An 18,837-nucleotide genomic window follows, 5' to 3' on the forward strand; every position below is an offset into this window, starting at 1 on the left:
CGTTCAAAGGTTTGGGGTCACTTAGAAATGTCCTTGTTTTCGAAAGAAAAGCAATTTTTTGGTCCATTACAATAACATCAAATTAATCAGAAATACAGTGTAGACATTGTTAATGTTGTAAATGGCTATTGTAGCTGGAAACGGCTGATTTTTTATGGAATATCTACACAGGCGTACAGAGGCCCATTATCAGCAACCATCAGTCCTGTGTTCCTTTGGCACGTTGTGTTTGCTAATCCAAGTTTATCATTTTAAAAGGCTAATTGATCATTAGAAAACCCTTTTGCAATTATGTTAGCACAGCTGAAAACTGTTGTGCTGATTAAAGAAGCAATAAAACTGGCCTTCTTGAGACTAGTTGAGTATCTGGAGCATCAGCAATTGTGGGTTACAAAGAAAAAGCCATATCTCAGACTGCCCATCTTAATTTTTTATTTTTATTGGCCAGTCTCTGCCTAGAAGGTCAGCATCCCGGAGTTGCCTCTTCACTGTTGACGTTGAGACTGGTGTTTTATGGGTACTATTTAATGAAGCTGCCAGTTGAGGACCTGTGAGGCATCTATTTCTCAAACTAGACACTCTAATGTATTTGTCCTCTTGCTCAGTTGTGCACCGGGGCCTCCCACTCCTCTTTCTATTCTGGTTAGAGCCAGTTTGCGCTGTTCTGTGAAGGGAGTAGTACACAGCGTTGTACGAGATCTTCAGTTTCTTGGCAATTTCTCGCATGGAATAGCCTTAATTTCTCAGAACAAGAATAGACTGACGAGTTTCAGAAGAAAGTTCTTTGTTTCTGGACATTTTGAGCCTGTAATCGAACCCACAATTGCTGATGCTCCAGATACTCAACTAGTCTCAAGAAGGCCAGTTGTATTGCTTCTTTAATCAGCACAACAGTTTTCAGCTGTGCTAACATAATTGCAAAAGGGTTTTCTAATGATCAATTAGCCTTTTAAAATGATCAACTTGGATTAGCAAACACAACATGCCATTGGAACACAGGACTGATGGTTGCTGATAATGGGCCTCTGTACGCCTATGTAGATATTCCATTAAAATCAGCAGTTTCCAGCTACAATAGCATTTACAACATTAACAATGTCTACACTGTATTTCTGATCAATTTGATGTTATTTTAATGGACAAAAGAAATTGCTTTTCTTTCGAAAACAAGGACATTTCTAAGTGACCCCCAGAGAGAGAGAGAGAGAGAGAGTCTATACTCCAGCACTTTGGATTTGAAATGATACAATTACTATGAGGTTAAGTGCAGACTTTAATTTGATGTTATTTTCATCCATATCGGGTGAACCGTTTAGAAATTACAGCACTTTTTGAGGTGACCAAAGGTATTGGGACAAATCCAGTCGTGTAGTAAAAAGTTTAGTATTTGGTCTCCTATTCATAGCATGAGTGAGAATGTTAGCTGCACAAAGATCATACCCCCAAGACATGCTAACTTCTCACCATTCCAATAACAGGAGGTTAGCATGTCTTGGGGGTATGATCTTTTCACGATTTATTCAGGATTATCCGTAATCATGGTAGCATCCACATTAATGTAGAAGTATTTAGAACCATATCCTATTCTTATTTACAATAAAAGTGACTCTAAAATGAGACAATACATTATTTACCATTCATTTTTTACATTTTAGCAGACGCTCTTATCCAGAGCGACTTACATGAGCAATTAGGGTTAAGTGCCTTGCTCAAGGGCACATCGACAGATTTTTCACCTAGTCGGCTCGGGGATTAGAACCAGCGACCTTTCGGTTACTGGCACAACGCTCTTAACCACTAAGCTACCTGCCGCCCATTCATTTCTATTGGGCACAAAATGATCTGAAACACAACCAAAACAAACAGCAAATGCATCCAACAAATTTGTAGAGTCACAAGCTTGATGTAGTCATTGCATGCTATTAATATGGGACCAAATACTTCACTTTTAACTGCTACAATACACACACAAGTGAATTTGGCCCAATACTTTTGGTCTCCTAAAATGGGGGGACTATGTACAGAAAGTGCTCTAATTCTGAAACTGTTCACCCGATATGGATGAAAATACCCTCAAATTAAAACTGATAGTCTGCACCTTAACCTCAGTCATTGTATCATTTCAAATCCGAAGTGCTGGAGTACAGAGCCCCAAAAACATATATTATCACTGTCCCAATACTTTTGGAGCTCACTGTATACAATGCCTTCAGAAAGTATTCATAACCCCTTGACTTATTCTACATTTTGTGTTACAGCCTGAATTCAAAATGGATTAAATAGATGTTTGTTCTCACCCATCTACACACAATACCCCATGATGAATAAGTGAAAACATAGGATTTTTTGCAAATGTATTGAAATACAGAAATATCTCATTTAAATAAGTATTCACACCCATGAGCAGCGATTACAGCTGTGAGTCTTTCTGGGTAAGTCTCTAAGAGCCTATTTTATTTTCAAAATTCTTCAAGCTCTGTCAAATTGGTTGTTGATCATTGCTAGACAACCATTTTCAGGTCTTGCTATAGATTTACAAGTAGATTTAAGTCAAAACTGTAACTCGGCCACTCAGGAACATTCACTGTCTTCTTGGTGAGCAACTCCAGTTCAGATTTGGCTTTGTGTTTTTGGTTATTGTCCTGCTGAAGGTTAATTCATCTCCCAGTGTCTGATGGAAAGCAGACTGAACCAGGTTTTCCTCTAGGACTTTGCCCATGCTTAGCTCCATTCCGTTTCTTTTTTATCCTGAAAAACTCCCCAGTCCTTAAACGATTACAAGCATACCCATAACATGATACAGCCACCACTATGCTTTAGTGCCTTGTTGCAAACAGGATGCATGTTTAGGAATATGTTTTATTCTGTACAGGCTTCCTTCTTTTCACTCTGTCAATTAGGTTAGTATTGTGTAGTAACTACAATGTTGTTGAGCCATCCTCAGTTTTCTCCTGTCACGTCCATTAAACTCTGTAACTGTTTTAAAGTCAACATTGGCCTCATTGTGAAATCCCGGAGCGGTTTCCTTCTTCTCTGGCAACTGAGTTAGGAAGGACGCCTGTATCTTTGTAATGACTGGGTGTATTGAGACACCATCCAAAATGTAATGAATAACTTCACCATGCTCAAATGGATATTCAACATCTGCTTTTTTTTTATCCATCTACCAATAGGTGCTCTTCTTTGCGAGGCATTGGAAAACCTCCCTGGTCTTTGTGGTTGAATATGTGTTTGAAATTCACTGCTCGACTGAGGGACCTTACAGATAATTGTATGTGTGGGGTACAGAGATGAGGTAGTCATTCAAAAATCATGTTAAACACTATTATTGCACACAGAGTGAGTCCATGCAACTTATGTGACTTGTTAAGCACATTTTTACTACTGGACTTATTTAGGCTTGCCATAGCAAAGAGGTTGAATACTTATTGACCAAGACTTCAGTTTTTCATTTTTAATTAATTGGTAAAAAATTTGAAAAACATCATTGCACATTATGGGGTATTCTGTGTAGGCCATTGACAAGAAAATCTAAATTTAATCAATTTTAAATTCTGTCTGTAACACAACAAAATGTGGAAAAAGTCAATGGGTGTGAATACTTTCTGAAGGCACTGTATACACTGAGTGTACAAAACACTCTTTCCATGACAGACTGACCAGGTGAAAGGTATGATCCCTTATTGATGTCACTTGTTAAATCCACTTCAATCAGTGTAGATGAATGGGAGGAGACAGGTTAAAGAAGGATTTTAAGCCTTGAGACATGGATTGTGTATGTGTGCCATTCAGAGGGTGAATGGGCAAGACAAAAGATTGAAGTGCCTTTGAACGGGGTATGGTAATACAGTAGGTGCCAGGCGCACTGGTTTGAGTGTGTCAAGAACTGCAACGCTGCTGGGTCAAGCTCAACAGTTTCCCTTGTGTATCAAGAATGGTCCACCACCCAAAGGACATCCAGCCAACTTGGCACAACTGTGGGAAGCATCGAACACCTTGTAGAGTCTATGCCCCAACGAATTGAGGCTGTTCTGAGGGCAAAAGGGGGTGCAACTCAATATTAGGGCGGTGTTCCTAATGCTTTGTACACTTAGCGTATGCTAAGTGTACAAAAGTCCTAAGTATAATTTTGAAGGACATGCAATTGCTTGTGTCAGTGGGGTATTAAGGAACAGGCCTATCTGATAACTGGCTGAAACTGTAACCCTCATTTTGTAATCAGTTAATTTGCTCCAGTTTATCGGTGTCCATTAACTTTTATGTGGAAGATACAACAGTGTTCTATGGATTTTGTTTTCACTGATGTCATCAAACCCCTAATTTCATACCCTTAACTTTTACACATGCCAACTGAGAGAATGTGGAAAAAAGGTGGGACAGGTTTTGTCCTTTTAGTTTTTTAGAGGCCAACTCTGCTTTTCAGTCTAGATAGACCACCCCATTATTGTTTTGATCTGATCTCAGTGCAAGGAGTCAAGAGACCCCTATTGCCTGATCACATATTTTGTCTACTGATTTCCCAATGCTGTCAGAACAGGGGTGTTTTCATTAGGGCACATTGTAGCAAAACATTTTGACACAGAAATGATTGTTTCTAATTGGACACGTTCAGGTTAGCCCCCCCACCCCCACAGCTTATCCAACAACCAATGCTAGAAGCATATTCTCAATTGGGGAAAAAGTATCCTTTGTGACCCAGAAACTGAACAGGGGCCACCATATGTAGGAGTGTGAATTTGTTAATAAGTTAACGGAGGTGTCCTCCTCCTCTTCTCTATAGCACAACTGTATCCTCTCGGCTCCCTATCTCTGAAGCGTTTTGAAATCTGCCACACCTCCTTTGAATCAGTTGTTTTCTCGGAAGTTTAAAAACAATAAGCTACTACTTATCATTAAAATGTCTGGCACAACCAACTAAATTCCTTTAACACTTTACACATACTTTGGGATTCCTCTGTAAAAAATTAAGCCCTAGGACCATGCCTCAGGACTACCTGGCCTGATGAATCCTGGCTGTCCCCAGTCCACCTGGTCGTGTTGCTGATCCAGTTTCTGCTGTTCTGCCTGTGGCTATGGAACCCTGACCTGTTCACAGGACGTGCTACCTTGTCCCAGACCTGCTGTTTTCAACTCTCTCTCTCTACCGCACCTGCTATTTCAACCTCTTAATGCCCGACTATTAAAAGCCAAGTGACATTTACTCCTGATGTACTGACCTGTTGCAACCTCTACAACCACTGTGATTATTATTTGACCCTGCTGGTCATCTATGAACGTTTGAACATCCTGGAGAAAAATCTGGCCTTAATGGCCATGTACTGTTATAATCTCCACCCGGCACAGCCAGAAGGGGACTGGCCACCCCTCAGAGCCTGGTTCCTCTCTAGGTTTCTGCCTTTCTAGGGAGTTTTTCCTAGCCACCGTGCTTCTACATCTGCATTGCTTGCGGTTTTAGGCTGGGTTTCTGTATAGCACTTCGTGACATCTGCTGATGTAAAAAGGGCTTTATAAATAAAGGTGAATTTGAAATTCAAAGGGCGCTTGAGTGGAGTCTCATTTCATTCATGCGCTTTGAGATTCTCCCACAGAGCTCCAAAAACACTATCCTGAACACAATTTTGCTCTTTATAAAATAATTTCATTGAACTGTGAATGTGACCACTTTCTTTTGGAATGTTTACCTGTGATGCCTGTATTCATGCCCCATCAAGCGTTATTGTACACCCTGGAGTAGATTTAATATAGTGTCTGCTAGATTACTTGTTTTCCCATACATACAACACCTGATGAAGACCTGCGAGCCGAAATGTTGGCAATTAAAATGTTCAATGCAAAGAGAATAATGTGACCATTTTTATTTAGGAGGTTTATCTTCAGTTAGCCTCCAATTCGCTAAAGAGTGTATTCTTTATTGATTTAACGTCATAAATCCATGCAACAGCATATACATGGTACTATGATCTACAATCCATTTCAAATGTGTTTTGCTCCTTGTAGCCAGTGAATCCCATCGACTTTGGCAAAGAAACCATGAAATGTAAAGGCAGTGCAAAAGAATGGAAAATAACTTGAATGCAGGTTTTTATTTGTGCATTAATTGGGGATTGGTTCAAAGCCTCCAGCTAGTTACACAGCTAAGTCCATTGGTGTAAACAATCGACTGGCAGCCTCGCTGTCAAGAACTTCACGTTGTCCAGGGGGGTTGGTAATGACATCTCACTTATACGTCTTCATGTGCCACAGTCCATCATTAAGATAGTGAACAGTTTCAACTCCTACTCCCTTGTTGACTTTCTCTCTGCTCACAAAAAGTGAAATGGAATAGCATTAGGCATGTTTGCACAAGTACATACAACACAGGAGGTTGGTGACACCTTAGTTGGGGAGGACGGGCTCGTGTTAATGGCTGGAGCGGAATTTGTGAAATGGTATCAAATATAAACATGGGTTCCATGTGTTTGATGCCATTCCATTTGCTCCGTTCCAGACATTATTATGAGCCGTCCCCTCAGCAGCCTGCACTAGGTACACATACATACATGCAAGTACATTTGTGGTATAAATGGGTCTTTCTATAAATAAGGGGGCCAATGTGTGACATTACCACTTAAGGAAAACTCCACCTAAAAACTATTAGTCCATTGTTGATATAGTCCCAAAATATTTTGCATGTCAGCATCAGGTTTTCAAGATATGGGCCAGATTTCTGTATTTTGAAAGTTGCATATGATGCAAAATGCATCATAAGTGCCAGATTTCTGTATTTTGAAAGTTACTTATATCAACAATAGACTAATTTTTTTAATTTTTTACATTTTAGCAGACGCTCTTATCCAGAGAGACTTACAGGAGCAATTAGGGTGAAGTGCCTTGCTCAAGGACACATCGACAGATTTTTCACCTAGACGGCTCGGGGATTAGAACCAGCGACCTTTCGGTTACTGGCACAACGCTCTTAACCTCTAAGCTACCTGCCGCCCCAATGAAACAAAATACCAAAAGCGTTGTTTTTGGGTGAAGTTCCTTTTAAGAAGAATGCATTTTTTAGGCCTTGGCAATGCATTGATATTCAAATTATTATTACATTCTAAAATATGTGAGAATAATGTGGACATTGCCTGACTAAATAGATTGGATGCATGGTGATTTTTCTGTAGCCTGTGGCCAACACAGGCACACATAATGGAAGGATTTGTATGGATGACAACAGATGATGTCATCCTCATAATAAGTAGGGCAACACCCTTCAATTGAAGCAGCGGGAAACAAACGAAAGTGGCCACATCTCCCACAAAAACAGATCAAAAATGAAATCGCTGATAATTATTATGGGAGCAGAACTTACAAATTGGCTACAATAATTACAAGGACTTTTCATGCACCAAATTAAGGAAATGTCTGATTTTCAAGGTAGGCCTATACCAGTAGCCTACTTGAATTTCTGAGCTCCATATTCAAGTTGGCTACTTTCAAGCTCCTTGTATTGTTTAAAATTGCAGGTGTAACATGGAAAAATTACCAGATCATATTGTGAATAAGCCCACTAGGCATGAAATGTGTTGCTATTTACAGTGCATTCGGAAAGTATTCAGACCCCTTGACAATCTACACCCAATACCCCATAATGACAAAGCAAAAACAGGTTTAGAAATTTTTGCAAATGTATTAAAAATAAAAAACAGAAATACCTTATTTACATAAGTATTCAGACCCTTCGCTATGAGACTCAAAATTGAGCTTGGGTGCATCCCGTTTCCATTGATCATCCTTGAGATGTTTCTACAACATGATTTGGAAAGGCACACACACCTATCTATATAAGGTCCCACAGTTGACAATGCATGTCAGAGCAAAAACCAAGCCATGAGGTCAAAGGAATTGTCCATAGAGCTCCGAGACAGGATTGTGTTGAGGCACAGATCTGGGGAAGGGTACCAAAAAATGTCTGCAGCATTGAAGGTCCCCAAGAACACAGTGGCTTCAATCATTTTAAAAATGGAAGAAGTTTGGAACCACCAAGACTCTTTCTAGAGCTGGCCGCCCGGCCAAATTGAGCAATCGGGGGAGAAGGGCCTTGGTCAGGGAGGTGTCCAAGAACCCGATGGTCACTCTGACAGAGCTCTAAAGTTCCTCTGTGGAGATGGGAGAACCTTCCAGAAGGACAACCATCTCTGCAGCACTCCACCAAATCAGGCCTTTATGGTAGAGTGGCCAGACGGAAGCCACTCCTTAGTAAAAGGCACATGACAGCCCGATTCTCTGGTCTGATTAAACCAATATTGAACTCTTTGGCCTGAATGCCAAGCATCACGTCTGGAGGAAACCTGGCACCATCCCTACAGTGAAGCATGGTGGTGGCGGCATCATGCTGTGGGGATGTTTTTCAGCAGCAGGGACTGGAAGACTAGTCAGGATCGAGGGAAAGATGAACGGAGCAAAGTACAGAAAGATCCTTGATGAAGACCTGCTCCAGAGCGCTCAGGACCCCAGAATAGGGGCGAAGGTTCACCTTCCAATAGGACAACGACCCTAAGCACACAGCCAAGACAATGCAGGAGTCTCTGAATGTCCTTGAGTGGCCCAGCCAGAGCCCGGACTTGAACCCGATCGAACATCTCTGGAGAGACCTGAAAATAGCTGTGCAGCAACGCTCCCCATCCAACCTGACAGAGCTTGAGAGGATCTGCAGAGAAGAATGGGAGAAACTCCCCAAATACAGGTGTGCCACACTTGTAGCGTCATACCCAAGAAGACTCAAGGCTGTAATCGCTGCCAAATGTGCTGTCACAAAGTACTGAGTAAAGGGTCTGAATACTTATGTAAATGTAATATTTCTGGTTTTTATTTTTTATACATTTGCAAAAATTTCTAAAAACCTGTTTTTGCTTTGTCATTATGGGGTATTGTGTGTAGATTGATGAGGGGGAAAAAACCATTTAAAATCAATTTTAGAGTAAGGCTGTAATGTAACAAAATGTGGAAAAAGTCAAGGGGTCTGAATACTTTCCAAATGCACTGTATATCCAGAATAATTAATAGGAAGCGCGTTGGGTGTTGCGGAAAAGTCTATCCTATAGAATTCCGCACAGTAGACTCAGTGTCCAATCCGGGGCACAAAAACATATGAAAACGAACTCATTACATTGATGCTTTCTGTTAAATCTACGGATATTAGAGCCAACGTGGATCCAGGCACAACTGTCTTCACTGATGTAATGAATGAGACACCAAAATATTCTGGACATTCCTCACGAACATCGCATGAGCTATCACAACAGCTATTCGTCACATGACTGTCATTCGGAAAATTCCTTCCTGGATCAGATGATGTGTGAGAAAATATCACACTTAACTAATCAGCTGGACACCAAATGCACATCCAACAAGTATTACGCATAATTATTGAAGAACCACATTAGTGACAGTATTGATTTAGGTTTTAAGTATTAAGGTAAGGTGACTCTTTTGGTTAGAAGCATTGTATTTTGCAATCTCATACATCATTTTGGATGTGTATGCCCATGAAGACTGTTTTCACCCCATAACATGAGGAGACACGAAATGCTACCTGGAAATGGATCCTATTGCAGAAATTCAATATAACCGCTATAGTGACCGCCGCTTTATACTAGCATGGGGAAAATCTGAAGGCCTTGTCCATTATCCATGAGTCTGTCAGTAATCAGGTGAGAGAGGCTGACAGACTGATGGTAGAACAATCTAAGGCAGCGGTCTAAGGCACGGCATCTCAGTGCTTGAGGTGTCACTACAGTTCCCCTGGTTCGATTCCAGGCTGTATCACAACCGGCCGTGATTGGGAGTCCCATAGGGCGGCGCACAATTGGCCCAGCGTCGTCCGGGTTTGGCCGGTGTAGGCCGTCATTGTAAATAAGAATTTGTTCTTAACTACACTTGCCTAGTTAAATAAAAGGTCAAATAAAATAAAAAAAATATATCAGCCATTGTGACTGAACGATTCTGGGATAGTATTTTCTCCTGGGAAAATGGTGAGCTAATCAATGCTGTAAACATCTGTTCCTTTGTTATTCTGTTCTCTACGTTTTCGTTGGCTGGTAACTTGCTGTATGTGCCTTTGTGTCAAACGGATTCTCACCCAAAGTGTGAACAATAATGTTTACCTGTCTGTCCCCTCTGCTCCCTCTCTGGAAGAGGAGGGACAGAACATTCTTATGACTGAAATGCCCTTTCCCCCAGACAGGGAAGTCTGAAACCCCTGGTTTACTGAGCTCCAGTACCAGGCCTAGTTATGCTGAGATACCATAAAAAGGGAGGATTGTGGAAAAGGACATTTGATATCTTATATGACCTGAAGAAGGGTCATCCTGTTCCTTGTCTTGTCTGTAAGGTTGCTCTGTTCCCTGATATGCTCAAATCACAGTGATTCAATTTACCCTTTTGTAATATAACCAGTCTGTTTCTAAACTGCCCTGTTCTAACTTTCTGTGTAGCAATCTATTGATAAGCAGAAGTACCAGACACATTCGAAGGGCATGTTCAACACCCCACCCATCCTGGGTCTGTATAAATGTTTGTGATCAAGGAGCGAGTCAAATTGGTTTTCCCTTGCATGCATACTCGTAATAAAGCTTTTATATATTGAGATCGGACTGCCTTCGGAGTGGTTTGTCCACCACAATAGCTGCACTGCATTTCCGAGAACACTATAGATCCAGGAATCTTAAAAGGGATCAAGTTCAATGTCAAATTTAACTGATTAATGCTTAATACACTGCTCAAAAAAATAAAGGGAACACTTACACAACACAATGTAACTCCAAGTCAATCACACTTCTGTGAAATCAAACTGTCCACTTAGGAAGCAACACTGATTGACAATACATTTCACATGCTGTTGTGCAAATGGAATAGACAACAGGTGGAAATTATAGGCAATTAGCAAGACACCCCCAATAAAGGACTGGTTTTGCAGTTGGTGACCACAGACCACTTCTCAGTTCCTATGCTTCCTGGCTGATGTTTTGGTCACTTTTGAATGCTGGCGGTGCTTTCACTCTAGTGGTAGCATGAGACGGAGTCTACAACCCACACAAGTGGCTCAGATAGTGCAGCTCATCCAGGATGGCACATCAATGCGAGCTGTGGCAAGAAGGTTTGCTGTGTCTGTCAGCGTAGTGTCCAGAGCATGGAGGCGCTACCAGGAGACAGGCCAGTACATCAGGAGACGTGGAGGAGGCCGTAGGAGGGCAACAACCCAGCAGCAGGACTGCTACCTCCGCCTTTGTGCAAGGAGCACTGCCAGAGCCCTGCAAAATGACCTCCAGCAGGCCACAAATGTGCATGTGTCTGCTCAAACGGTCAGAAACAGACTCCATGAGGGTGGTATGAGGGACCGACGTCCACAGGTGGGGGTTGTGCTTACAGCCCAACACCGTGCAGGACGTTTGGCATTTGCCAGAGAACACCAAGATTGGCAAATTCGCCACTGGTGCCCTGTGCTCTTCACAGATGAAAGCAGGTTCACACTGAGCACGTGACAGACGTGACAGAGTCTGGAGACGCCGTGGAGAACGTTCTGCTGCCTGCAACATCCTCCAGCATGACCGGTTTGGCGGTGGGTCAGTCATGGTGTGGGATGGCATTTCTTTGGGGGGCCGCACAGCCCTCCATGTGCTCGCCAGAGGTAGCCTGACTGCCATTAGGTACCGAGATGAGATCCTCAGACCCCTTGTGAGACCATATGCTGGTGCGGTTGGCCCTGGGTTCCTCCTAATGCAAGACAATGCTAGACCTCATGTGGCTGGAGTGTGTCAGCAGTTCCTGCAAGAGGAAGGCATTGATGCTATGGACTGGCCCTCCCGTTCCCCAGACCTGAATCCAATTGAGCACATCTGGGACATCATGTCTCGCTCCATCCACCAATGCCACGTTGCACCACAGACTGTCCAGGAGTTGGTGGATGCTTTAGTCCAGGTCTGGGAGGAGATCCCTCAGGAGACCATCCGCCATCTCATCAGGAGCATGCCCAGGTGTTGTAGGGAGGTCATACAGGCACGTGGAGGCCACACACACTACTGAGCCTCATTTTGACTTGTTTTAAGGACATTACATCAAAGTTGGATCAGCCTGTAGTGTGGTTTTCCACTTAAATTTTGAGGGTGACTCCAAATCCAGACCTCCATGGGTTGATACATTTGATTTCCATTGATAATTTGTGTGTGATTTTGTTGTCAGCACATTCAACTATGTAAAGAAAAAAGTATTTAATAAGATTATTTCATTCATTCAGATCTAGGATGTGTTATTTTAGTCTTCCCTTTATTTTTTTGAGCAGTGTATATGATATAACGGCATCTTACACTGCCATAAATGCAAGGTCAGAAAAGTTTCAGGTCACACGATTTTGGGAAAGATCCATCAAGACACCAACCATGATAAAGGGTTAAACATCAACTCGTGAATTTTATTGAATATAGCTATACCCCCTTATATCTTAATGTAATGACATGAATAATGTTTTTTGCAGATTATTATCAATGATTTATCAACAGCTGTAACAAGTTGTTCAGTGTAGGAAATCCTCCCTGGTACCCTAGATTATAGAAAGACCCAAATAGGAAAAAGCACATGACGTGATACTTACATGTCTTCTGCAGACATCTTCATGACTCCGACACAAAGCGCATGTTGCTTGCCCTCCGCCATTATGGCCTGAAACCAATTGTCAAGGAAACACCACCTCACATGCACTTGATACTAACAGGAAGTGTCAAAACACCAATGTTGGTGTATAACATCATTACAGGCTGACAAGCATGCATGAGAGCACCAGCTGTTCCGGACGACCGTGTGATAACGCTCTCGGTAGCCGATGTCAGCAAGATCTTTGAACAGGTCAACATTCACAAAGCCGCGGGGCCAGACGGATTACCAGGATGTGTACTCAAAGCATGTGCGGACCAACTGGCAAGTGTCTTCACTGACATTTTCAACCTCTCCCTGACTGAGTCTGTAATACCTACATGTTTCAAGCAGACCACCATAGTCCCTGTGCCCAACGAAGCGAAGGTAACCTGCCTAAATGATTACCACCCCACATCACTCACGTCAGTAGCCATGAAGTGCTTTGAAAGGCTGGTCATGGATCACATCAACAGCATCATCCCGGATACCCTAGACCCACTCCAGTTCACATACTGCCCCAACAGATCCACAGATGACGCAATCTCAATCGCACTCCACACTGCCCTTTCCCACCTGGACAAAAATAACACCTATGTGAGAATGCAGTTCATTGACTACAGCTCAGCGTTCAACACCATTGCGCCCACAAAGCTCATCACTAAGCTAAGGATCCTGGACTTCCTGATGGGCCGCCCCCAGGTGGTAAGGGTAGGCAACAACACGTCTGCCACGCAGATCCTCAACACTGGGGCCCCTCAGGGGTGCGTGCTTAGTCCCCTCCTGTACTCCCTGTTCACCTACGACTGCGTGGCCAAACACGACTCCAACACCATCATTAAGTTTGCTGACGAGACAACAGTGGTAGGCCTGATCACCGACAACGATGAGACAGCCTATAGGGAGGAGGTCAGAGACCTGGCAGTGTGGTGCAAGGACAACCTCTCCCTCCATGTGAGCAAAACAAAGGAGCTGATCGTGGACTACAGGAAAAGGCGGGCCGAACAGGCCCCCATTAACATCGACGGGGCTGTAGTGGAGCGGGTCCAGAGTTTCAAGTTCCTTGGTGCCCACATCACCAATGAACTATCATGGTGCAAACACACCAAGACAGTCGTGAAGAGGGCACAACAACACCTTCCCCCCCTCAGGAGAATGAAAAGATTTGTCATGGGCCCCCAGATCCTCAAAAAGTTACAGCTGCACCATCGAGAGCATCCTGACCGGTTGCAACACCGTCTGGTATTGCAACTTCTTGGCATCTGACCGTAAGGCGCTACAGAGGGTAGTGCGTACGGCCCAGTACATCACTAGGGCCAAGCTTCCTGCCATCCAGGACCTACAGTGAGGGAAAAAAGTATTTGATCCCCTGCTGATTTTGTACGTTTGCCCACTGACAAAGAAATGATCAGTCTATAATTTTAATGGTAGGTTTATTTGAACAGTGAGAGACAGAATAAAAATAAAAATCCAGAAAAACACATGTCAAAAATGTTATAAATTGATTTGCATTTTAATGAGGGAAATAAGTATTTGATCCCCTCTCAATCAGAAAGATTTCTGTCTCCCAGGTGTCTTTTACACAGGTAACGAGCTGAGATTAGGAGCACACGCTTAAAGGGAGTGCTCCTAATCTCATCTTGTTACCTGTATAAAAGACACCTGTCCACAGAAGCAATCAATCAGATTCCAAACTCTCCAGCATGGCCAAGACCAAAGAGCTCTCCAAGGATGTCAGGGACAAGATTGTAGACCTACACAAGGCTGGAATGGGCTACAAGACCATCGCCAAGCAGCTTGGTGAGAAGGTGACAACAGTTGGTGCGATTATTCGCAAATGGAAGAAACACAAAATAACTGTCAATCTCCCTCGGCCTGGGGCTCCATGCAAGATCTCACCTCGTGGAGTTGCAATGATCATGAGAACGGTGAGGAATCAGCCCAGAACTACACGGGAGGATCTTGTCAATGATCTCAAGGCAGCTGGGACCATATCACCAAGAAAACAATTGGTAACACGCTACGCCGTGAAGGACTGAAATCCTGCAGCGCCCGCAAGGTCCCCCTGCTCAAGAAAGCACATATACAGGGCCGTCTGAAGTTTGCCAATGAACATCTGAATGATTCAGAGGAGAACTGGGTGAAAGTGTTGTGGTCAGATGAGACCAAAATCGAGTTATTTGGCATCAACTCAACTCACCGTGTTTGGAGGATGAGGAATGCTGCCTATGACCCCAAGAACATCATCCCCACCGTCAAACATGGAGGTTGAAACATTATGCTTTGGGGGTGTTTTTCTGCTAAGGGGACAGGACAGCTTCACCGCATCAAAGGGATGATGGACGGGGCCATGTACCATGAAATCTTGGGTGAGAACCTCCTTCCCTCAGCCAGGGCATTGAAAATGGGTCGTGGATGGGTTTTCCAGCATGAAAATCACCCAAAACACACAGCCAAGGCAACAAAGGAGTGGCTCAAGAAGAAGCACATTAAGGTCCTGGAGTGGCCTAGCCAGTCTCCAGACCTTAATCCCATAGAAAATCTGTGGAGGGAGCTGAAGGTTCGAGTTGCCAAACGTCAGCCTAGAAACCTTAATGACTTGGAGAAGATCTGCAAAAAGGAGTGGAACAAAATCCCTCCTGAGATGTGTGCAAACCTGGTGGCCAACTACAAGAAACGTCTGACCTCTGTGATTGCCAACAAGGGTTTTGCCACCAAGTACTAAGTCATGTTTTGCAGAGGGGTCAAATACTTATTTCCCTCATTAAAATGCAAATCAATTTATAACATTTTTGACATGTGTTTTTCTGGATTTTGTTGTTGTTATTCTGTCTCTCACTGTTCAAATAAACCTACCATTAAAATTACAGACTGATAATGTCTTTGTCAGTGGGCAAACGTACAAAATCAGCAGGGGATCAAATACTTTTTTTCCCTCACTGTATATACTAGGCGGTGTCAGGGGAAAGCCCAAAAAATTGTCAAGGACTCCAGTCACCAAAGTCATAGACTGTTCTCTCTGCTGCCGCACGGTAAGTGTTACCGGAGCGCCAAGTCTAGGACCAAAAGGCTCCTTAATAGCTTCTACCCCCAAGCCATAAGACTGCTGAACAATTAATCAAATGGCCACCCGGACTATTTACATTGACCCCCCCCATTTGTTTTTACACTGCTGCTACCCGCTGTCTATTTTCTATGTATAGTCACTTTACCACTACCTACATGTAGAAATTACCTCGACTAAGCTGTACCCCTGCACATTTACCCGGTACCCCCTGTATATAGCCTCATTATTTTATTGTGTTACTTTTTATTATTTTTTACTTTAGTTCATTTGGTAAATATTTTCTTAACTCTTTCTTATAATATAATATTATATAATATGCCATTTAGCAGATGCTTTTATCCAAAGCGACTTAGTCACGCGTGCACACATTGTTGGTTAAGGGCTTGTAAGTAAGCATTTCACGGTAAGGTCTACACCTGTTGTATTCAGCGCATGTGACAAATAAAGTTTGATTTGATTTGACATAATGGTGCGTTCGGAAGGTTCTCAGGAGCTCATTAGCTCCCAGTTGGTGAGTCATAACTACAACATTCGAGTACTTTTGAAGTCAGAACAACTCTTCAACCAATGACCTAAACATTGCTAATAAGTTAGTAAGCTCGTTTACATTTAAAATGTGTAAAACCAGATATATGGGTCAAACTGCAAAATTATACACATTATTAAGGTTGTAAATGGCTTTGTTTTACCATCTTTTGTTCGAAGAATTGAAAGGTCAGTGATGAAACGTCACAACTCATACACTCGGGTATCAAAATTCTGGTCTGAGTTTCCCGCTTGTATCTCTGACTTGTTGAGGGCCAATCTAGTGGTAAGCCATTTCCAACTTGGGAACTCGGACCTCCTAGTTTCTGAAAGCATCATCATGATCGTAATGAATATGATTACATGGATGGGGGACGGGGGGCCTGATCCTAAATAAACACTTTTACTAATAGACACTGAGAAAACAGCCCGGTAAGATGTTGTACTGAACATACATGATCAGCATAATCGGTCATAGGAAGGATACAACTACTGTTTCTGAGGCAGAGGGGTAGAGTTTGGCGCCTGGGGACGTCAATCCAGGACACATGATATTGGCTCCACTTAAGACAAACTTGATGGCCCCTTTGTCTACTTGTTGGTGTGGAAGAATAAAGGGGTCTGTAAAATATGAACAGAGAAACTTACTTAACAGTACACTGCAACACATCACACAGTAATTTATCAGACAACTGCACATCAAAAAGAGCAGAGGACTTACACTTATGCAGCAGTCGGAGGGTTGGGTAGAACGGGCCTTCTCTTTGTCTGAAGAAGAGCAATTCTCCATTCACCGTCAAGATTTCAATGTGTTCATGGCTGCAGGTTGGATGACAGAACACAACACATAACATGTCAAACTGTTCTCTTGTTCACCCAAGCGTGGCTGTACCCAGCCCTCTTGGGTTCTCAGCCGAATCATGCAACGCGGCCAATGTGTACAACAATCCCAACACGGTTTCTAAATAGCTATCCAGCATCTCTGAACACCTGTGTGTAACGGAAGAAGGAAGCTAGAAAAGTGTTGAAACTAAAACAATATAGTTGGCTGCAACTGTTAAAATGTACAGTAAGTGTATTTTTTGGATTTGTAAAATTATTTTGATGTGATATGAAAGTAGAGGGCCTTACATCTCTAGAACCAAATTGCAATTGAGAATCCATTCATGTTTATATGGAGTATCAGACTGTTTTGGCTGCCAGAGTCAATTCGCCTCTTGACATAACTTATAATGGCCTTGGACGGTAAGGAGTAGACTAGCCTACACTCCTTCAGTCCATCTTGGGCTAGTCAAACTGATGTCAACAAATATTCAAAGACAATGGACTTGTTAGACATTGCAGGTGACTTGCGACTGACTGATCTACAAATCACCTTGCATGATCATAAATAACTACTAATTATTATTTGTAGATCAGTCAGTCGGTCACCATTTACCCACAATGCATCATGGACTTGCTGATCTGAAACCATGGACTGTACATACAGTCTAACACGGCCACTGATAAGGGGGAAAATATTATCTTCTTGACTTACCATCTCACTATTTTGACAGGGTCCTTTTTTGGCATGATATGGTTGAGCCATGACTCAATGTCTGGAAACTGGTCCAACAGCTGGTTTTTGATGCCTTTGATTACAGAGGTCTTCAGCTGAATACAGTTGGAAACATTTTCCTTCTCATCAAATCTGAAACGAGACAATGGAAACACATTCATGTTAGTTTGACCCTTCATTCAAATGAAAGCTAATCAAGAGTTATCAGTTGATAAGTCTATTTGGAAGACTAACAACATTTTATAGTTAGCTAGCTAAATGGCTATAGTTAGCTAACTAGCTGCCTGGTCATGTAGATAGCTAGTTAGGTAGGGAAATCATGCATAATACCTACTTTTTAAACATCCTCGTTGGTCGCGCTTACTGTGTTCTTCTCTACCTAGACAAGTCTATTATTTTGCTTGATGTTTGACTTTGATAAACAAAAATACAATAACATGTATTTCATATATCAATTCAATAGTCTCCCCCACGCCTGTTTCGCAGTTTATAGGCAGCAAGTGACGTCAACTTGCGACATGCATGCGACAGTTTCGAGCAAAATACGGCAGGCTCCGACCCCGAAGGCCCCATTCGAATATTTTAAAGATGAGTCCTTCCTTTCTCCCTTCCTTCTATACTTTCTTCCTTTCCTTGTCCTTTCTATACATTGAAAATACGTTCTAAACCCTAACTTTAGACAGTAAACCAAAAACTTGAGACAGTAAAACATAGCTGGGTATATTAAAACACATTATTAGACCATGCCAGAAATAAAACGGTGTTTTGTCAGATTCTACTACATGGAGATACATTTACACCGTCTCTGGCGCCATCATGCGGCACATGACAGTTAAACAGCTAAAGAAAGCTTGCTGAGTAGCATAGCCACTTTTGCTGGTCGTCACTAGTTACCACAGCCACAAAGTCATAAACCCCGCCCATTTCTACAATTTATCTTCTGAAATGTACTAATTTAAACCTAACCCTAACCACACTGCTTACCTTATGCCTAGCCCTAACCTTAAATTAAGTTTAAAAATCATGC

At 42.5% G+C, this 18,837-nt stretch overlaps 1 protein-coding gene across 1 annotated transcript; it reads right to left on the minus strand.

Annotated features, from left to right (window-relative positions):
* Positions 1–6,068: 6,068 nt before the first annotated feature.
* LOC311107485 (malignant T-cell-amplified sequence 1-A) lies at positions 6,069–18,330 on the minus strand. The gene is made up of 6 exons (XM_084149981.1): positions 18,145–18,330; positions 17,790–17,942; positions 16,974–17,071; positions 16,740–16,873; positions 12,623–12,690; positions 6,069–6,298 (listed from the first exon to the last, which is right to left on the minus strand). Exons 1-6 carry the CDS (start codon positions 18,153–18,155, stop codon positions 6,217–6,219), a joined length of 546 nt encoding a protein of 181 aa, XP_084006107.1. The 5' UTR covers positions 18,156–18,330; the 3' UTR covers positions 6,069–6,216.
* Between the last annotated feature and the right edge of the window lie 507 nt (positions 18,331–18,837).

The sequence above is a fragment of the Coregonus lavaretus genome (assembly GCF_964263955.1).
Source record: "Coregonus lavaretus genome assembly, chromosome: 32".
Taxonomy (NCBI): domain Eukaryota; kingdom Metazoa; phylum Chordata; class Actinopteri; order Salmoniformes; family Salmonidae; genus Coregonus; species Coregonus lavaretus.